The 22,768-nt window shown below is 36.5% G+C and overlaps 1 protein-coding gene across 1 annotated transcript in view; it reads left to right on the forward strand.

Moving 5' to 3' along the window:
• The window catches only part of LOC127655472 (cingulin-like), a 46,431-nt gene extending 23,686 nt beyond the window's left edge, over positions 1-22,745 (forward strand). Inside the window, exons 6-21 of the mRNA XM_052143310.1 lie at positions 3,991-4,115; positions 4,864-4,996; positions 5,219-5,431; positions 5,682-5,830; positions 6,730-6,850; positions 6,952-7,164; positions 7,247-7,468; positions 8,177-8,425; positions 9,668-9,838; positions 9,973-10,134; positions 14,053-14,142; positions 14,471-14,554; positions 14,735-14,853; positions 15,329-15,437; positions 19,612-19,775; positions 21,064-22,745. Of these exons, the coding sequence (XP_051999270.1) occupies positions 3,991-4,115; positions 4,864-4,996; positions 5,219-5,431; positions 5,682-5,830; positions 6,730-6,850; positions 6,952-7,164; positions 7,247-7,468; positions 8,177-8,425; positions 9,668-9,838; positions 9,973-10,134; positions 14,053-14,142; positions 14,471-14,554; positions 14,735-14,853; positions 15,329-15,437; positions 19,612-19,775; positions 21,064-21,208 (2,469 nt within the window). The 3' untranslated portion in view covers positions 21,209-22,745. The remainder of the gene's footprint in view (positions 1-3,990; positions 4,116-4,863; positions 4,997-5,218; positions 5,432-5,681; positions 5,831-6,729; positions 6,851-6,951; positions 7,165-7,246; positions 7,469-8,176; positions 8,426-9,667; positions 9,839-9,972; positions 10,135-14,052; positions 14,143-14,470; positions 14,555-14,734; positions 14,854-15,328; positions 15,438-19,611; positions 19,776-21,063) is intronic.
• Positions 22,746-22,768: the final 23 nt, after the last annotated feature.

Consider the following 22,768-nt stretch of genomic DNA (forward strand, 5'->3'; position numbering starts at 1 on the left):
TTTAGCTTGGGTCAAACTTTTTGTGTAGCCTTCCACAAGCTTCTCACAATAAATTGCTGGAATTTTGGCCCATTCCTCCAGACAGAACTGGTGTAACTGAGTCAAGTTTGTAGGCCTCCTTGCTCTCACATGCTTTTTCATTTCTGCCCACAAATTTTCTACCGGATTGAGGTCAGGGCTTTGTGATGGCCACTCCAATACCTTGACTCTGTTGTCCTTAAGTCATTTTGCCACAACTTTAGAGGTATGCTTGGGGTCATTGTCCATTTGGAAGACCCATTTGTGACCAAGCTTTAACTTCCTGGCTGATGTCTTGAGATTTTGCTTTAATTTATCCTCATCATTTCCTTCCTCATGAGGCCACCTATTTTGTGAGGTGCACCAGTCCCTCTTGCAGCAAAGCACCCATAACATGATACTGTCATCCCCATGCTTCACGGTTGGGATGGTGTTCCTCGGCTTGCAAGTTTCACCCTTTTTGCTCTGAACATAACGATGGTCATTATGGCCACACAGTTAAAATGTTGTTTCATCAGACTATAGGAAATTTCTCCAAAAAGTAAGATCTTTGTCCCCATGTGCACTTGCAAACTGTAGTCTGGCTTTTTTGTAGTATAACGATTTTGGAGCAGTGGCTTCTTCCTTGCTGAGCAGCCTTTTAAAGTTATATCGATATAGAACTAGTTTTACTGTGGATATAGATTCTTGTCTACCTGTTTCCTCCAGCATCTTCGCAAGGTCCTTTTGCTGTTGTTCTGGGATTGATTTGCTCTTTTCACACCAAACTATGTTAATCTCTAGAGACAGAATGTATCCCCTTCCTGTGCAGTATGATGGCTGCGTGGTCCCATGGTGTTTATACTTGCGTATGATCTTGGCTAGTTTCTTTTGATTTTCCCATGATGTCAAGAAAAGAGGCACTAAGTTTGAAGGTAGGCCTTAAAAAACATCCACAGGTACACCCTTGACTCCAATTAGCCTATCAGAAGCGAATTGGCTAATTGCCTAAAGGCTTGACGTAATTTTCTGGAATTTTCCAAGCTGCTTAAAGGCACAGTTAACTTTGTGTATGTAAACTTCTGGCCCATTGGAATTGTGATATACTCCATTCAATCATTGTATCATTGTAGGCATATACTAAATTAGTGAAACAATCTGTCTGTAAACAATTGTTGGGAAAGTTACTCGTGTCATGCACAAAGTAGATTTTCAAAACTATAGTTTGCTAATATGACATCTGCGGAGTGGTTAAAAAGTTTGTATTAATGACTTCAACCTAAGTGTATGTAAATTTCTGACTTCACCTGTATATGTTTTCCTCCATCGTAAGCCATTACAGTGCATTCAGAAAGTATTCAGACCCCTTTTTTTCATGTTTTGTTGCAGCCTCATGCTAAAATGCTTTAAATTATAATTAATTTTTTACATCAATCTACACTCCATAGCCCAATGACAAAGCAAAAACTAGATTTTTGACAGCTTTGCTAATTTATTGAAATTTGAAATTTAGCTCAGGTGCATCCCATTTCTCTGGATCTTCTTTGAGATGTTTCTACACTTTGATTGTGGCCTCCATAATTCTTTAATGGAAGAAGTTTGGAACAACCAGGACTCTTCCTAGAGCCTAAAATAAACTTCTTGGTTGCTTCAATTGGCCAAGAACCACCCATTTAGACAGGAGAATTCATTTTAACTGACATGTGAAGCATCCAATCCCAGTTGGTGTTGTCCTTACGGGGTGTTTAGCGGTGGGTTTATCGGGGCTGTATTGCACCATAATAAAAGCCCTATATAGGGAAAAAAAAATGTTTTATAAAATGGCACGCATGTCTCCATGAGCAATTGCTCAGAAAATGTGTAGAGAGTCTTAAGTACAGCACAGAAAACCTCAGTATAGAGAATTTCACAGACATAACTAATTAAACCAAGCAGAAAATGCAGCTCTGCTCGTGGATATCCGCTTTACTTTCTGCTGCGTACCTCAAACAAAACTCTGAATATCTTTGACAAGATTTGATGTCACTAACCTGGCCAACATTGGTAAATTCTGTATTATTTTGTCCTCAAAATTGCTTATTCTATCAACCTGGAATCTTGTGAACACAACTCTGCTTCCAGGCGGACTGATACAACCTTGTGTACCAAACAGATTTGTGCTGAGTTCTGTAAGCATCAGACAAACAGAGAACAGATTGTGGGTGGTCTGTGGGCGTGCTGCCGGAGACGGAGACTACAAATACACAAACATCCTAAAATAAACTTATTCCTAACATTTATATGTAAGCTTCTATTTAAATACTATCATCAAATAGATAGTTCACCCCAAATTTAAAACCAAATCATTTACCCTCATGCCATCCCAGATATGTATGACTTTATTGAAGATTTTTAGAAGAATATCTCCACTCTGTAGGTCCATACAATGCAAGTGAATGCGTACTAACATTTTGGAGCTCCAAAAGCACATTAAGGCAGCATAAAAGTAATCCATACAACTTCAGTGGTCAAATCAGTATCTTCTTAAGCGACGTGGCAAGTGTGGGTGAGAAACAGATCAGTATTTAAGTCCTTTGTTACTATAATCTCAACTTTTACTTTCACATTCTTCTTTAGCTTTTGGTGATTTTAATTCATCATACATATTGCCACCTGCTGGGCAGGGAGGAGAATTTATAGTAAAAAAAAGTATTTAATTATTGATCTGTTTCTTACCCACACCCATCATATCGCTTCTGAAGATATGGATTTAGCCAATGGAGTCATATGGATTACTTTTATGTTGTCTTTATGTGCTTTTTTTTTCTTTAATAATGTTGATACCTATTATCTTGCATTACAAGGACCTACAGAGCTGAAATATTCTTCTAAAAATCTTTGTGTTCAGTAGAAGAAAGTTATACACATCTGGGATGGCATGAGGGTGAGTAAATTATGAGAGAATTTTCATTTTTGGATGAACTATCACTTTAGATTATATGTTGGCATATTAGCAGGAGGTGCGAGATTTGTTCTGTCAGTTGCAAGCAGTGGGCCATTTAACCTTAATACAATAACCAGAGATGGAGACAGTAGCTGTATGGGTCTGGGTTCTGCTTCCAGGAACAATCTAGAACTTTTTAATTAACAACATGGATGAGTTTCGAAACACCCTGCCTCAAGATGATTATGAACATTTTAAAACTGACACAGCAAGTCAAACAAAGCTTGAAAGTTTTTACTCTTATTGCTGTTAAAAGTTTTGATGGCAACTTTTAATACTGTGCACTGTGCTGTATGTCGACAATAACATTCACATTTTTAATATACAGAATAATAGTAATTATGTCATGATGGTATAATAGTATTATTACAATGTTTTTGTTTTTTTAAAAGCGATTTCAGCCATATTGCCACAAGCCCTCTCTCCAAAAACCTGCCCTCCAAAGTCATGTCAGCAAACCAGAATGTGCAAAATGAAGCACAGGCAAACAGCTTTTCAGATTGGCTTGTTTTCTCATTGGCTAAAAATAATATTTACTGTGAGTCAGTGTTTGCCTTTTAAAAATTATGTTTCCTTGTTTATTTTAAAAGCAAAGGACTGTAGAGATTTTTGTTTCTCTCTCTATCTTTTCTGCTTGGAATTGTAATCTTTAAACAGGAATAAATCCCTTAAGCCTATTATGTTTCAATAGGGGTAGGAAACCACTAATGACTTCTCTTTCGTCTTGATACTATAATAGAGGCGGACTTGAATTATAGTGTTTTGGGGTAATTAAAGCGTAACCTTGTTTACGTGAAAAACTTTTTTTTTTTTTTTTTTTGGCGCACATTGAGTTCATGGTTGTTTTGGCCACTGACAGACTATGCAAAACAGTAAAACACTTGATGTCAGTTTACAGTTAAGATACACTGCGCATTGGGTTTTGACAGTTTTCAAAATGGCAGAAGTTTGAATGCCTGGCTTACTTTATGACTCTGTTGATTGGGCTTTAAATTACCCTTTTCTGCTAGGGATCTCAGGTGAACAGATCTGATGACTCTGTGAAAGAGGAGCTTGAGAAATCTCTGGATGAAAATGTACAGCTGCAGGAACAGCTGGGAAGGAAGAACACCGAGCTTCACCAAATACATTCAGAGTAAGACAAACCCAACTACTGCTTTCTTCACTGCCATGTGCTTACCAACATGGACAATTACTCACCAGGTGCCGGTTGCACCAGCTATACATAAGTTGCAACTTGTAACCTAGTTGTGGCGTAAATGGGCACTAAGTCACTATTTTCGCATTGCTAAATATTTGAGCATTGCACCATTAAAATTGGGTAGGATGTAACCTACGTATAAATGTAAAAACTTAGCGGCTCTTTAGCATTAAACCGATCTAACAGTGCACTTATATATTTAAATATTTCCAGTATGTTGTATAAGTATTTATTTATTTTTTATGTATCATATTTCAATGTGAATGTCATTTATTATAGCTGACAGTTATGTGAGCAAACAAGGTTTGAACATTAACAGTAACAAAATAAAGCTGAAATGCATGACTTAACACTTCTGTGTTCAATTTGAATAATGCTTATTTTATAAATATAGGTAAACATCATATTATGCGACTACGTATTACTTTACAGAGAGCTTACGACCTGCTAACTAAGTCTTGCCTTAAGAACAGGTCGTGCAGCTTAATTAATCACTGACTTCGTTACAAACTGACTAAGCCCTTAGTGTGAACTTGACGTCCCTATTTAATTGAGACCTTACGCACTGCTGGTACAACCCTACCCTGCAGTTTTACTGCACGGAGAATAAAAAGAAACAGTATACCATGAAGTAGAGTTTACAGATGCTCAATATTATGTAAGTGTTCTATATTTCTCTCAGGCTAACTCAGTTCCGAATGGACCGAGAGAACGCAGAGTCTCATGTGAGAGAACTGGAGGATCAGCTGGCAGGACTACAGGATGAGCTGAGGAGAGAGACACACAACAGGGCTCAGGCCGACACAATGCACATGGTGAGCACAAACATGCACTGCACACGATTCTCTGTCAGATGTTGCATGCAGTCATCGAATGAAACATTTGCCATTTGCACTTTCCACAAACTGTCCTTTTTGTCCAACCAATGAAAGATGGGGAAAGTGTTAAGGAAACCTGTTTGAAAACAATCATTATTTTTGCAATTCCATAAGCTTGAAAGTTATTATCAAAAGGTCTGATGTGGTATGTGTGTCCAGGAGTTGATGGCTCTTAGATCTGAGTTGGCTGAGGCAGCAGCGCTCTGTCAAAAGCAGGAAGACACTCTGAGGCAGAGAGAGAGAGAACTAACTGCTCTGAAGGGAGCACTGAAAGAGGAGGTGTCCACGCATGACAAGGAGATTGAGACTCTCAGAGAGCAATACAGCCAAGACATGGAGAGACTACGAGCGAGCATGGAGCAGGTTTCACAGGTAAACACACAATACTAAGGGTCCTGCAAAATATATATATATATATATAGGAAATTTAAGGGGAACCAAAATGGAACCTGGCATTTTTCAAAAATGGGGTACAAAATAGGGTCTGAAACTCTGTGGTACAATGTTCATTTAAAAGTTCCACCTATTACCAACTGTGTATTATAGGGAGTAATTTTGAAGCTTGATGTAGTAAGCATGCTGCAGATATGTATAGCGACCTTTTTCTCTTTCTGTGCCTTAGTCTCAGGCAACTATAGAAGCAGAGCGTCACCGTGTGAACACCACGGTAAGGTCTCTTCAGCAGCAATTGGAGGAGAGCAATGATGAGGGAAACCACTGGAGAGAGCAGTTCCAGTCCAGCAGAGAAGAGCTACGCAACACCAAACAAGAGTGAGTCAAGCTTACAATTATTAAAGATAAACTACTCATTAGCTTTGCTTTCAAGATGGCATTACACTTTGCTCTGTTGTATCTCTATCATAACGTGTCTTCTGTTAATGCATGTGTCTCTCCTTTTTTAATTGTATGCATTTTGTCTGTGCAGAGGACAGCTGGTTCAACCTAAAGCAGAGTGAGAGACACTCAGAATAGATGAGGAAATTGTAGTTTTGTAGAAATGTGATTTGTACCTCACATTTAGTAATTGTTCTGTAGGTGTGATTTGTTGTGTCCATATGATTATATGACCAGTGTAAACAAATTATTTGATTAGAATAAAATATTTTTAAGTGTATATCAAATAATTGAATTTCATTTTAAAACATTAAATTGGAAGTCTATTAAGTCTAAGACTAATTAATTCATAAGTACTTGATTTTTAACATATAACAAAACTTCACAGAATATCATAAAGCCTGCTTTATCACAGAAATCTGATTATTGTGATGAGCATTGCCCTATTACATGAAACCGCAGAGTAGCAAACTCTGTGTCTTTTCCATACATCAAGCAAAACAGCTCATTTCTCCATCTTTGACTGCCCTACATTTAATAGCTAGACACTGCCATCAATTGAGAGCTCTAGTATTACAGATCAAGTACACATATTTCTTCAAATTTTTCATCAGATAATGTTGGATCTTGACACTCAATCAATAGTTGGCCCATGCAGATTAACATAATCAGCAAATCTAAACGTTACTGTAGCACTCTCTGTGTGTGTGTGTGTGTGTGTGTGTGTGTGTGTGTGTGTGTGTGTGTGTGTGTGTGTGTGTGTGTGTGTGTGTGTGTGTGTGTGTGTGTGTGTGTGTGTGTGTGTGTGTGTGTGTGTGTGTGTGTGTGTGTGTTAGGTTACTGCAGGCTCGTCTGGAGAAAGAGGAGTTTGAGGAGGAGCTTAAAGAGCTGCAGGAGAAAGTGAACACCATGAAACATCAGATACCTGATCACAAACAGACAAAAACAGTCAGCCAGGTACACACAAAAACACACTTAATGTGTGTATTACATACAAATTCTTAAATACTTTTTTCAAAACTATCCTACCCATGACTGGTACCAATGGCTGTTCATAGGAACATGAGCATTGTCGTGCTGACCTACAGAAGGCGCAAGCAGAGCTTGATAAATTAAAAATAGAACATGACAAGAAGACAATGGAAATTGTCTTATTAAAGAAGAACATACAGGAGCTTGAAGCAGAGCACAAATATGAGATTGACAGGTTGAAGGACCAATCACGAAGAGATAAAGAAGAGCTGACAAAAGTACATGAGAGGGCCAAACAGGTATGTGTTTATACTTAAAATGAAATCTTCTATTTATTTATACATTAAATACTGTCAAATGGATTTTTATAAATCCCGACAGCTAGCTGAACCCTCATTAGTGGAGGCCCTGCGTGGGGAGTTGAATGACATGCGAGAGGAGGTGGAGCGACTGCGCAGTAAGCTGCTCTCAGGTGAAGAAGAGCTGCAGGCTGAGAAAGACAAACTTGGCTCTTTTCAAACCCAAGCAAATACTCTGACACATGAGCGCAAGGAACTCGAGGAAACTAACAAGCGTATGAAGGAGAGAATTACACGCCTGGAGGTAAAGACACAAACTTAACATAGGCTACTTTCACACAACAGCGAAATGCTGTTGTCAGTCCTGTTTTAGAGTACTAAATGAAGTTACATTCTCACATTTTTTTTTTTTTTTTTTTTTCTCATATGGTCTTCCGGTAACTCAGAGAATGAGATCCTGTCACTTTCCTTCTACCAGAACTGCTTGCTTAAATTTTCTGGTCTGGACTTGACCAAAATACTGCTCTGTCATCAGTTAAAAATAAAACGTTTTTGTACCCGCTCTCAATCAATAAAGATGGCATGAACTCACACTTAAATTGGATGTATTCAGTAAAGTCAATTCAAATTTAAAAGTCCATTTATAAAAGTCTTTCAAGTGTTATGGAAGTGACCATTATGGATATACATTTTTTCACTCTCAGTTTGATTGCAGGTGTACTTAGGTTATTGTGAGAATAGAATACAGGCATGATTTTGGTTATGCAATCATTCAGACCATATCAGAGTTGCTCTTGTAAGCTGGTATATGAACAGGACAATTTGAGAGTCATGACTGTCGATCCCAAACACTGACTCTATGAATATATCCATAGTTATGTGATAGTACTCCTTTTCTCTTTCTTGCGCACTACAAAAATCTGTTTTTGTCAGTTAATGGCATACATTGACATTATCCATTTTGTGGTTTATTTGCTTAATATACTGTCTTTATCTGACTTTGTCTGAGAAGACTCAGCTGCAAGAGCGCACATCTCAGAGTGTTGAGGCCGAGCAGGAGCAGCAGGAGGAGACAAGTAGACTGAGGCAGCAGCTGGATGAGTCCAGGCACGAGAGCTCCAGATTGGGCCTAGAGCGGGACGAACTGGCTCGTAATCTTGAAGAGCGAGAGAGGGACAGAGACGCTCTCCGCAAGGAGAACACACAGCTCGATGACCAGAGGAGACAGCAAGATAGAGCACTAGACAAACTTAATAAAGAGGTGAGTGTGCTCACGATGGCCAGGCACAAGTGTGACAAGAAACAACAGATATAAATGTTTCCAGGCTTGTGGAAACCTGAAAATACCAAAGGAATTTCAAAATTCTATGCTACAATATTGCTCTTGTGGAGAGTAAAACTTGTTTGCAAAATGACTGTCGCCATCATGAAATAATTGTCTGATCGTGATTATTAAAGAGAACCCTGATTATGTTGCACTTCAAATTCCAATTACATTTTGCTTTCCAAATAAATTAAGTGAATCTAGAAATGCCACGAACGGCATGCTTTGTGTGTCATTTTCCGGTGTTATTTCATTATGTGGGCACTCCAAATGAACTCTGATCCATACAGCTGACCGCACTCAGAGCAGCTCCTGAAGAGCTTGTGAAGATTAACCACTTCTAAAGCACTGTGATGTACTGCATCTGTGACAAACTCCAATGAAAATATAAGCAAGGATTTCACATTCTTTCAACTTTTGCATAATCGCAAATGTTCTTTGAACGCAGAAAGATATTTTCAAATACACACAGAATATCAAAAGTCTTCCTTCATGTGAAAAAGAGCTCATGGGTTTAATCAGAAAAAACCCCAACATGGGTTTAGTCTTTCTGTGAAAGACAGAAATATTTTACTATTGCATAATATAATATATAATCTAATCTATTCAGGCTGGCATATTATAAGTATTTGAAATTTGATTTTATATTTTAAATATTATGTTCTTGTCATTATAACCATATGCAATATTTCACACATTTTTAAAGGAAATTGTATATTCCTATTTTATTATATTATTCCAAGTTATATCTGAATAAAGGACTCCTTAAGATAAATGAATCACACACTCATTAAGAAGTATTGATATTTTTAAGACAATTAATCATTATTATCGCAATCATTTTTTTGACAATTAATTGCCAGCATGATTTCAGAATTGTGACAGCCCTACTTCCAAACCATAGTGATGATGTCTGATTTTTTTTTAATCAAATTAAGTCTGGTCCACAAATTGAGTCAAACTGGTCCAAAAATTGGTCTAAATGATTTATTATTGAATTTAGAATATTTAAATCCTTATCCAACAAACAAGATCATTAAAGTTCATTGGTCAAAATGTGTAGGAACTCTGAGACAATATGAATATATCATATTGCAGATGCAAGTTTGAGTCTATTTTTCCTTATAAAAAGTTCAAAAACAGACATTATCCCCCCTCATCTCTATCCCTCTCTTTCAGATGGAGCGCTTGTCTGCAGCGTCTCGTGAGGAGGTGCGGCTCCTGCAATCTCAGCTGGATGAGCAGAGAGAAAAGTGGAGGAAAGAGCAGCAGGACTCACAGAAGAACACTAAAGAGAAGCTCAGTGAGCTGGAGAGAGCTCAAAGCACCATCCACTCCCTGCAGGAGGAGGTGACAAACATGCTTCATACAAACATTCATAGTTTTTGATTGAAGTATTAATTATCCTTATTTTTGTTTGAATTTAGCCAAGCAAATTGGCAGTTTGTGGTCATACCATTTTTTTGCTGTGTGAATGTTTTTAGATCGCTCGTCAAAAGAAGGAACTGCTCTCATGTTTTGAGGAACGAGACAATGCTATATTAGATAAAGAGCTCCTCACCAACCGCCTCAAACATCTGGAGGGTGAAATGGAGGCACACCGCACCACACACAGTGACCGCTCACGAGACATCCGCAGCATGGAGGTGTGTGTTTCACCTTAACATCTAATGTAACATATTTTTATGTTAAAATATGGATATACAGTTGCAGGAAAAAAGCATGTGCATATGGATTTGCATGGATTTATGTATACATTTTTCATAAAATTTGATCTGATCTTCAGCTTGGTCACAAAAATACAAAAACAGTCTGCTCTGCTTTACCCTTATATTGTGTACCAGTCAAAACTGACCAATTAAATTATTATTTTTTTTTTCTTTCTGAAAACTGTAGTTTATTTCATCCAGTTGGAATGAAATCCCATGACTATGTTCACACAGGTCATCTAAACAAAACAAACAATTTTTTTTTTTTAGATCATTTTCATAAAATGTTATTGGTTTTATTTCACTTTGTTACACTTGTAGATGAGCACAAATGTGGATGTGTGTGCACACACAAAGTCCTCGGACATATGCACGAATGCACACACACAACACAATGTGTGTTGAATTCTCTTTTGTGCATCAACTTTCTATGTATACTCTTTGAGGAATATTTCAAGATCTACTTCTACTCTTCCAGTCTTCAACATCATGTTGTGTTTGGGCTCGTTTGAATCTGAATAGTCTGCTACGATATGTCATTATCTATGTTATATGAATTTTTCAGGAAGTAAAAACATGAAAGAAAGACACTCATGTTTATTATTTATGTGTGTAAGTGGGAATCACATACACTAACACTCATTGCAGTTTGGCCTCTGAGTAGAAACAATTTGCTCATTACATTTTACTAATTGAGACCTTTCCAGCAATATGTAATGCATGGCTCATCTCATCTTCTGTTTTACCAGCTCTAAATACAATTGTTGTGATAACAAATTTGCCAGTTATGAGAACAAAACAGATCTAATTTGTCAGCAAATTAAAAAGCATTATTTAAGAATAGGTACAGCGCTTCACTTTTTCGACATTTTGTTATTTTACAGCCTTATTCCAAAATGTATTAAATTAATTATTTTCCTCACAATTCTATAAACAATACCCCATAATGACAACATGAAAAAAGTTTGTTTGAAATCTTTGCAAATTTATTAAAAATAAAAAAATCACATGTACATAAGTAGTCACAGCCTTTGCTCAATACTTTGTTGAAGCACATTTGGCACCAATTACAGCCTCAAGTCTGTAATGATGCTACAAGCTTGGCACACCTATTTTTGAGCAGTTTCTCCCATTATCCATTCCAACCTCTCAAGCTCCATCAGGTTGGATGGGGAGGGTCGGTGCACTGCCATTTTCAGATCTCTCCAGATATGTTCAATCGGGTTCAAGTCTGGGCTCTGGCTGGGCCACTCAAGAACATTCACAGAGTTGTCCTGTAGCCACTCCTTTGTTATCTTGGCAGTATGCTTAGGGTCGTTGTCCTGTTGGAAGATGAACCTTCACCCCAGTCTGAGGTCCAGAGCGCTCTGGAGCAGGTTTTCATTAAGGGTGTCTCTGTACATTGCTGCATTCATCTTTCCCGCGATCCTGACTAGTCTCCCAGTTCCTGCCGCTGAAAACCATCTCCACAGCATGATGTTGCCACCACCATGCTTAACTGTAGGGATGGTATTGGCCAGGTGATGAATGATGCCTGGTTTCTTCCAGACATGATGCTTGCCATTTAGGCCAAAGAGTTCAATCTTTGTTTCATCAGACCAGATAATGTTTTTTTCTCATGGTCTGAGAGTCTTTCAGGTGCCTTTTGGCAAACTACAGGCAGGCTGTCATGTGCCTTTTACTGAGGAGTGGCTTCTGTCTGGCCACTCTACCATACAGGCCTGATTGGTGGAGTGCTGCAGAGATGGTTGTTCTTCTGGAAGGTTCTCCACAGAGAAACACTGGAGCTCTGTCAGAGTGACCATTGGGTTCTTGGTCACCTCACTGACAAAGGCCCTTCTCCCCCGATCGCTCAGTTTGGCCGGGCGTCCAGCTCTAGGAAGAGTCCTGGTGGTTCCAAACTACTTCCATTTATGGATGGAGGCCACTGTGCTCATTGGGACCTTCAATACTGCAGATATTTTTCTGTACCCTTCCCCAGATCTGTGCCTCGATACAATCCTGTTTCGGAGGTCTACAGACAATTCCTTGGACTTCATGGCTTGGTTTGTGCTCTGACATGCACTGTTAACTGTGGGACCTTGTATAGACAGGTGTGTTGTCATTATGGGGTATTTTTGTAGAATTTTGAGGAAATTAATTAATTTAATCCATTTTCGAATAAGGCTGTAACATAACAAAATGTGGAAAAAGTGAAGCGCTGTGAATACTTTCCGGATGCACTGTAATATCAACTATATGCATCGTAAAGCCCAGATTCTAAGCTTTAAAATTACATCTGTTTTGTTTGGATCAAGCAAATGGTCATTAAATCTATTCTATAATTATTATTATTAAATACATTTTCAGCAGGGAGTGCCCCCACTAGCCCGGTATAAGCTTGGTTCAATGAATCCTTCTATTAATAAATGTTTATTTGTTTATATATATATAGTGTGTGTGTGTGTGTGTGTGTGTGTGTGTGTGTGTGTGTGTGTGTGTGTGTGTGTGTACTTATCACTTTGTGGGGACCAAATGTCCCCATAAGGATAGAAAAACCCGAAATTTTTGACCTTGTGGGGATGTTTTGTCAGTCCCCATGAGGAAAACAGCTTATAAATCATACTAAATGATGTTTTTTGAAAATGTAAAAATGCAGAAAGTTTTCTGTGAGGTTTAGGGGTAGGGTTAGGTTTAGGGGATAGAATATAAAGTTTGTACAGTATAAAAACCATTATGTCTATGGAAAGTCCCCATAAAACATGGAAACCAAACTGTGTGTGTGTGTGTGTGTGTGTGTGTGTGTGTGTGTGTGTGTGTGAGCGTGTATTTATCACTTTGTGGGGACCAAATGTCCCCATAAGGATAGTAAAACCCAAAATGTTTGACCTTGTGGGGACATTTTGTCAGTCCCCATGAGGAAAACAGCTTATAAATCATACTAAATGATGTTTTTGAAAATGTAAAAATGCAGAAAGTTTTCTGTGAGGGTTAGGTTTAGGGGTAGGGTTAGGTTTAGGGGATAGAATATAAAGTTTGTACAGTATAAAAACCATTATGTCTATGGAAAGTCCCCATAAAACATGGAAACACAACGTGTGTGTGTGTGTGTGTGTGTGTGTGTGTGTGTGTGTGTGTGTGTGTGTGTGTGTGTGTGTGTGTGTGTGTGTGTGTGTGTGTGTGTGTGTGTGTGTGTGTGTAAAAATATATATATACACACACACACGTTAAAAAAAGAAGAAAAAAACCTGTCATAATTACTAGAAAAAGAAGTTAAAAAAATATAACGCTATATCTTGGGATGATGTATGTAGGGAACACAAAACGTGTAAGCACAAACTAGAACAACACAAGGGTTAACACAAAATTGTATGCTTTCATGTCTTTATTAAACGCACTATGTAAACATGCACAGGGCAGGAATTTGTGAACAAAGTATGTGACTGGCTGAACCTCCTTCATCTGCAAAAACCTCCATCTTCTTTTCTGCAAATGAATGCAAGCATTGGTAGTATGTACTTCACATGTGATGTTTTAAAACTTCAGCTCAAGGTTGGGACAAGGTCAGTGTAGTTTTGGACCTGGAAATGTAAGATTCGGTTGACACTTTTAATAGATTCAGGCCTGAATCTGTTTTAGAGTTTTTAGTGAAAATAGATCTTAACCTTTTATATAGCTTTTTAATCACCGTACCTTTTATTGTATTTTAGCTTGTTTTTCACCATTAAAATAGCCATTGAAGCTGGCATGGTTTTAAATAATTAACAAGCAAGCAAGCAAACAAACAAACAAACCCAGATCTGGTGTCAAGAATATTGGTAGATTGTGATGCAAGGGTTAAATGCTCTCTTTGACCTCATTGTGTTACACCTGCAGGACAAAATCAAGCATCTGGAGCTTGAATTGGATGAGGAGAAGAGCAGTTCAGAGATGCTCACAGAAAGAATAAGCAGGAGCAGGGATCAGGTATACAGACTCTGTTCTCTCCACACATATAGCAATATACTGCTTGTCATATACTGGGTAAATCACTTTTGATCACGTGCCGTTTCACGTTTATGGAAAACCTGGATATATTAGGACATTTTTTCATTGTTAAATCTAGGCCTGTGAAATTAATACAATCTTTAAAAAAAGACATGGAAATTTCTGTAGTGGATATAATTTTTTTCTAGTTGCTAAGCTCTAAAATATTTAATTGTCTAGAAATTGCTAAATCTTGTTGAAAGCATATTTTGAATGTCATTAGCATGTGCTAAATGCCTTAAAGATGATAGTTCGGCTCTGTCTGTAGATTGAACAGCTGCGTACAGAGCTCATGCAAGAGAGATCCTCTAAACAAGACCTGGAGCTGGACAAAAATGCTCTGGAGAGACAGGTACACCATATGACCACTGAACAGCTTGGTGGACTTATCTTTTATATGCTGTATTATCTTTGAATTTCCGTGGTAAAAAGAGTGATAGTTTCTCTGTTTATTAAACTGCACTGTGCATTCATTCAGATCGTCCACGTGGTTTCATATAATCTTCCCTCTCTTATTTGCATAATTTTTCAGATAAAGGAGTATAAGTCCCGTATAGCTGAGATTGAGAGCCAGTCACGTTCCTCTACTGGCGTGTCTCAGCTGGAGAGCAAAGTCCAAGAATTTGAGGAGCGATTGCGCACAGAGGAAAGGTAAAACCAAGGATCTGCAGTTTAATTCTCTAAAACCACAACCATGCTCTGTGAAAAGGCACAAAAAGTGACATTACTCGCAGTGCACAACAGGAAGGTTGGAAAATAACTCTTAGATAATTGAAAACACAATGCACTGCTCAAAGAAACAGACTACAGACACTATAGTGCATTTTAAGTGAACACACAAAATATTTTTAGATTTTGTTAGATTTGATACCCAAGCTTTGTTTATTAAAGAACTAACTATACATAATTCTTCTGAAACACAAGAATTGCATCCTCAGTTCCTCACAGAATCTGTTTCAGCCATGATATGATTTGTACAAAACACTAAACAATTAGAGTTTTATACCTGTATGCAAAATGTTATTAAAACATATAACACATTAGAAAACATTTAACAACATCACCTGAAGAATCTTTGAAAGTTTGGAAACTCCTTAGTTGCTAGCACATCTTTGTGTTTTTACAGAGAGAAGAACTCCGTTCTGTCTTCTCAGCGACGCTTGGAGAGGAAACTAAAGGAACTGAACATCACCCTGGATGAGGAGAGACAGCAGCACACAGAGCAGAGAGACCAGGTGACAAATGCACACATTACATATAAGGAGTGCTTATCTTGATGATTCCTAATGAACACGGGAAAGGCTTTATATATGGAACTACAAGTACTGGCGTTACTAACTTACATGTATCTAAATTTTTTCAGTATTATGACCCTAGTTCACTTCAAAATTCTGCAGCTCTTCTACTAACAAGCTACTTTTCCAACAAATATAGGTTTGGCATGAAAAAATTATGCAACGCTGTTTTTAACATCACGTTGTATGGCGCAAGAGCTGACCCAGTAGTCAAACGTTCTCTGGACTGTTCTTGTTGGAAAGTCTGATTCATTTTAATGAATCGGTTCATTTGGACGTTCATGTACATGCTGATTCACAGCAACAATTCACAGAATACGATTCCTTTTTTAGATAAATATTAGATAAATACTAGGTTTTCTAGTTTTAGTTGTTTTAATAAAATTGGGCTCTGATTAAATTAGCAGTTACAATAATTATAAAAAATGTATGTACTCATTATTATTATTATTATTATTATTATTATTATTATTATTATTATTTTTCACATTTAAGGATAATTGTAAAGTCAGCAAAACTATGGAAAAATAGAAATTAGGACTGCAACAACTAATCGATAAAATTGATTATTATCGATAATAGAAATCATCGGCAATGAATTTCATTATCGATTAGTTGGATGTATGCCGTGAGCATGGAGAAGTTCTGTCAGTGATGTCACTTTACAGCCCGGTGAAAAATGTGTTGCATGATGAAACTCATTTGAAAAACAATGGAGACAAGCTTAAAAACACAACCCAAGTTGTCCAGTGCATGAGAGCACTTTATAAACACTTCAAAGAAGGTCATAATAAGCATACTAATGTGGAGCAGTTGCTGCGTCAGGTGCGTTTACTGAGCGGTTGTGCTGTTTGATATGCTTAAAGAGTTGTTTCTCTCCAGCACATGACTTACAATTTACTGCTATTTTCTGTTTTATAATATATACATGTTATGAATTCAAAATCAGGCACGTATTTTGCTAAACTGTTTGTTTTACCACATGCGAGTCTCCGTTGAACTCTAATGAGCAAGCGAGCATGCACATCCATGTCAATCAAACTGATCACAATTCAGAAAGGAAGCACGGTCACTTATCAAACTCGTGGAACAAAATACCGTGCTTTCAGTTTCAACGTAATCAATTGTGCAGCTTTCATTATTTTAGATTGTTTCTAATCATGTGACATCCTCACAGTATGTAATACTGTGAGGATGAGTATTTTCAGCACAAGAGTGAATCTGCACTGCGTTTACAGTTGACTGAACTGTATTAAACTGTATATAATGCTGAATATAATGTATAAAAATGCTAAGTGTCGTTATCAGTCATCCTGATAATGCCAAATGTAATGTCTGATTTCATCAGTAAATTTATACCATGGCAAACATTATTTTACTGGATAAACAAACAATAGTTTAGAAAAATTAAATCCATGACAATATTAATTTAAAATACTTCAAATGTATTTAATCAGTCACATATGTAATCACAAACATATGTATCTAACATACAGTAACTATAATTTTTTTAGCTGTGCAGGATTATTAATATTTCAATTCTGGTGTCACCATTGCCATTGTGCTGGGCTGATTTTATTTTATTATTTTTATTTTTTTTAATTTTATGTCCCACTCCATCCTGATGGATAATTGTATTCTTTAATGAACAGTACTTTTTGTTCTACAAAGTTTTAAAAGTAATGAAAGGAATTGTTTTGCATGTGTACTGAAAGTAACAATAATACTAGTAATAATAGATTCAAACTTTTCATGATTCAGGCTTTGTTCAAAGTTTTGTGAGGGTATAGAATCATGAATTCAGTCATGTTAATCGAACCAAATCCTTACGCCCTTTATTATTTTTGTTGAATTTTTTTTATTTTACTAAAATACAGGAAATATTTTTTTGTATCTGATTAATTGATTAATCGAAGAAATAATCGGAGATTAAACTATTTGCAAAATAATTGTTAGTTGCAGTCATAATAGAAATGGAACTATAGGAATTGTGTTATGACTAAACAAATCCAAAATAAATCAAAATTGTTATATTTTAGCAACTTCAATGTAGTCACCCTTTGCATAGAACTTTCAGAAATGTGTTCTTGACATTTTCTCAACCAACTTCTTGAGGTATCACCCTGGGATGCTTTATAAACGGTATTAAAGGAGTTTCCATCAATTCTGGGCATTTATTTGCTGCTTTTCTTTATCAATTTCAAAAACGTATTGTTTTAAATAAAATGTTATTGTTATAATTAAATTGGCACAATTGAATTTTTGTATTCAAAAATAAATTTCAAACATTTAAGCATACGCCTTCAAATCAAAAGATTTTTAAGATCACAAGAAACATTTCAGTCAAGTGACCCCAAACCTTAGAACGGCAGTGTATACAGTGGGTACGGAAAGTATTCAGACCCCCTTAAATTTTTCACTCTTTGTTATATTGCAGCCATTTGCTAAAATCATTTAAGTTCATTTTTTTTATCAATATGGGGTGCTGTGTGTACAATAATGAGGAAAAAAAATGAACTTAAATGATTTTAGCAAATGGCTGCAATATAACAAAGAGTGAAAAATGTAAGGGGGTCTGAATACTTTCCGTACCCACTGTATATAAAAGGTTATTGCCACCTTAAGTTTCTTCAAATAGTTATGAAGTAGCTTCGTCAACACTAGTGTATTGTTCTGCATGTAAAGGTCTATGTACAGTTGAAGTAAGAAGTTTACACTTAGGTTGGAGTCATTAAAAAAAAAATTTAATCACTCCACAGATTTAATATTAGCAAACTGTAGTTTTGGCTAGTCGCTTAGGACATCTACTCTGTTCATGACAGGAGTCATTTTTCCAGCAGATTTTACAGACAGATTGGTTCTTGAAAATGATGTCAAGCCTTTAGGTAATTAGCTAATTAGCTTCTGATTGGCTAATTGGAGTCAATTGGAGGTGTACCTGTGGATGTATTTTAAGGCCTACCTTCAAACTCAGTGCCCCTTTGCTTAACTTCATGGGAAAATCAAAAGAACTCGACCAAGACCTCAGAAAAAAACCTTGTGGATCCCCACAAGTCTGGTTCATCCTTGGGAACAATTTCCAAATGCCTGAAGGTACCATGTTCATATGTATAAACAATAGAACGCAAGTATAAAAACCATGGGACCACACATCCAACATAATGCTCAGGAAGGAGATTAATTCTGTCTCCTATCGATTAACAAATGCGAAATCAATTCTAGAACAACTGCAAAGGTCCTTGTGAAGATGCTGGAGGAAACGGGTAGACTAGTATGTATATCTTAGTAAAACAATTCATATATCGACATAAACTGAAAGTATGCTCAGCAAGGATGAGGCCACTGCTCCAAATCTGCCATAAAAAAGCCAGACTACAGTTTGCAAGTGCACATGGGGACAAAGATCTTACTTTTTGGAGAAATGTCCTCAGGTCTGATGAAACCGATTGAACTGTTTGGCCATAATGTCCATCGTTATGTTTGAAGGAAAAGGTTGAGGATTGCAAGCCGATGAACACCATCCCAACCATGAAGCAACTGGACAATGACCCCATGCATACCTCCAAAGTTGTGGCAAAATGACTTAAGGATAACAAAGTCAAGGTATTGGAGTGGCCTTCACAAAGCCCTGACCTCAGTCCGATATAATTTTTTTGGGCAGAACTGAAAAAGTGTGTTCAAGCAAGGAGACCTACAAACCTTACTCAGTTATACCAGTTCTGTCTGGAGGAATGGGACAAAATTCAAGCTTCTTGTGATAAGATTGTTGAAGGCTACCCAAAACGTTTGACTCGAGTTAAACAATTTAAAGGCAATGCTACCAAATATTTACAAAGTGTATTTAAACATCTGACCCACTGGGAATGTGATGAACGAAATAAAAGCTGAAATAAATCTTCTCTCTACTATTATTCTGACATTTCACATTCTTAAAAATAAATAAATTAGTGATCCTAACTGACCTAGAAAATATTCACTGTCCTAAGATTAAATGTCCAGAATAGTGAAAACGTTTAAATGTATTTGGCCAAGGTGTATGTAAACTTCTGACTTCAACTGTAATTGGGTTATAGCTCTGTGACGTATTTCTGTGTTGTTTATATTTTTTCTGCAGCTGGCTCTGCGTGTGAAGGCTCTGAAAAGGCAGGTGGATGAGGGAGAGGCGGAGACAGAGCGGCTGGATGGATTGAGGAGAAAAGCCATCAGAGACATGGAGGAGCAGCTGGAACAGAAGGAGGTGCTACAGTCCAGAGTTACAGCGCTAGAGAATGAACTCAAGTAAGTGTTTGTTTAGGATTGAGAGAAGCTAATGGTGTTGTGTTTAAAGATTTGTCATACTGCCAGTTTTGTCATTTTGAAGGTTTATGTGAAAAAGTAGGCTTAGAATAAAAAATTTTATTGTTTTTACACTACAATTAAGTTCTTTGTCAACATTGGTTAATGAATTATGTGTCATGAACTGACAATTAACAATTTTTACAGTATTTGTTAATCTGTTTATTTATATTATTGCTCATTATTAGTTCATAATGCTAAAATTAAGATATACCACTTCATGTTCAAATGTATTAGTATGTTTTAAATGTAGATTAACCAAGATTTCAAAATACTGTTGAAATATTGTTCATCATTAGTTTATTTTAGCTATTTTATTAACTGATGTTAACACTTGTGGCCAAAAATATTGGCACCCTTGGTAAATATGAGGGAAGAAGGCTGTGAAAAATATACCTTTTATATTTTATCCTTTTGATCTTTAATTTAAAATATAAAAAAAAAATATGTCCTGTAATGGATATCAAACAATTGCAAACACAACACAAGTTTTATAAATATATATGTGTGGCACAATTATTGGCACCCTTTTATTCAATACATTTGAAACCTCCCTTTGCCAAGATTAAAGCTCTGAGTCTTCTACTATAGTGTCTAATGATGACGCGCTTCCTGCCTCCTCAACTTGATGCTTACGTCATCCTTCTCGTGAGCGTGCGTCACAGAGATGTACGGATGCGAACATTTGTAGTTAAAAATACTGCGTGTTGTGATGTGATGTGATGTGATGGAGACTTTACGGAGTGGTTAGACTCTCCCGTCAATGCAAGATCTTGGCTAAAAATTTATGCAGAATGCTATTCTGCAGAATGTTGAATTTTACTCGCAACAACTAATTCCTTGTCAAATTAGAAAGATATTTTAGTTTTACAGGCAGAACATCTCATCTCTGATTAATGTTATTAGTGGACTGCACAATAACATTAATGACTGCAGAATGCACTCAATGTACTTCATTCCATCAAGATTTTAGGTTAAACGTTGAAATAAGAATGTACATTACTAGGGAAAGTATACATTATTGGTGCATATAAAGCTGGCATAAGAGAAAGCATTTTAACAAAGGAAAAAAATACACTTCACTCTTGAAATTTTAAATGGTTTTAGATTAAGTACAGTATTAGTATGTTACACCATAGGACACTGCTGTCATGGCCCAGCTTTTAATTTCAATCCCCCACATACTGTGTTGTCCATTTTCATCCCAGTACATCCTGCTTTTTTACCTCAGGAGAAAGATCCAGCAGGCCAGACAGTCGGCTCTGGAGTCTTCAGTTCTTAGCTCTGAGGATGATGACGATGATGATGGACTGTATGATCATTCCAGCATAACCTCCATCCTCACTGAGAGCAACCTACAGACCAGTTCCTGCTGAAGAGGGAGAGGATATTAAAATGGTTATAAGGTGGTAAAACTTCTACACTGTTCAGGTTACCAGCACCACCCCATATTAATCAGTAATTTAAACAAATTGTAAAATCTGGTTGCAATTTGGGGTTAAACTCTCTTCTTTCTAAAAAAAAAAAAAAAAAAACTTTGACATTATTTATCTAGACCTCAATTTATCCATAGAGACCCTTTTAGTGAGAGCCTTAATGATTCATTTAGATTAAGTGTAATTTTGTAAATGGGAAATATCTGAAACCTCTTTAGAGGAATTACATCAGGTTAAAAACATTTAGAAAATTTAGAAATTGAGAATATAATGAGAATAGAACTTAATATAACTGATATTTATCCTTTGTGTAGCCTGCATATAGAAGTATAGAGGTTAATAGCAAAGTGAAGTTATGTGCATATAAGAAAGACATCAGTCATATTTAAAGGGGACAGAATGGTGGTTGATAATACTGGATTCATATTAGTTAAATGCTGTGAATGCAACAATTTTATTTTCATGAAGGGTGGTAAAAATGATCATTTTAAGAGCCCAGTGAATTAGAACTCATCATGAGCACTAGTGTATTTAATTTTTTTTTTAAGATGAGAGATCAAGGTATTAGTAGTGGGGAGGTGACCACACAGTAATAGTCCAAACATGCTTCCTAAAGAATACTTGTGTTCCAGTTTTAAGTGCACTAGGTTAGAAAGGGGGAAATGAAGTTTCCTCAGAATACACTTTTTCTTTCATTTACAGAGCTTATTAAAGAAGGCAATGAGTGAATCAACATTACATATATGCACTAATGATGCTAAAACAATTCTTAGCAAAAAATTATATGACAAAACAACATAATCAAACTTAATTTAATAAAATTATGAACATATTATGAGCTTCAAGATCAATGCCGGATTACTTATAGCAAATCTTATTTAGCATTAAAAAAAATAGCAGAGGCATTCTAAATTAACAATATAATGTAAACTTGTTTTTTTTTTTTTTGGTAATAGCACATCCGTTTTTCTGTTCTCACCAAAATTCTTTGATTGGTTAAAAGTACCACAGATCAAGGTATTATTTCACTAGTGTCCAGACATGCCTGGTGGAATGTTATATTTTGAAAAATTACAAATTATGTTATTCTGTTGCTTGTTTACCATGACTACTCGGACCCACTCTTGTTTGCTCAAGCTACAATATTTAAGCACATTTATTTAAATAAACTGAAATCAGCTGATTTATCCTACCGTGCATACTTTTCTTATGAATACTGGATCAGGCACAAATTTGAGTCTGGAATTTTCATAATACCAAGCTTTTTCACATCTATATTTACAGTACTTTTATCTATGCACACCGTTTTGATTAATTTTTTTATTGTACAACATCACTACGATGCCTTGTAAGTGTTTGTTTTTTTTATTGTTGTTTCAAAGTTGATCAGATTGATTTATCTTTCATGTATATTGTATTTATGTATTTGAAATAGAATTTGCATTAAGCAATGATCAAATCAATGCTTTGTATTTTTCTGAGCAAAACTTTTTCTGTCAA

Source organism: Xyrauchen texanus, chromosome 15 (genome assembly GCF_025860055.1).
Source record: "Xyrauchen texanus isolate HMW12.3.18 chromosome 15, RBS_HiC_50CHRs, whole genome shotgun sequence".
Taxonomy (NCBI): domain Eukaryota; kingdom Metazoa; phylum Chordata; class Actinopteri; order Cypriniformes; family Catostomidae; genus Xyrauchen; species Xyrauchen texanus.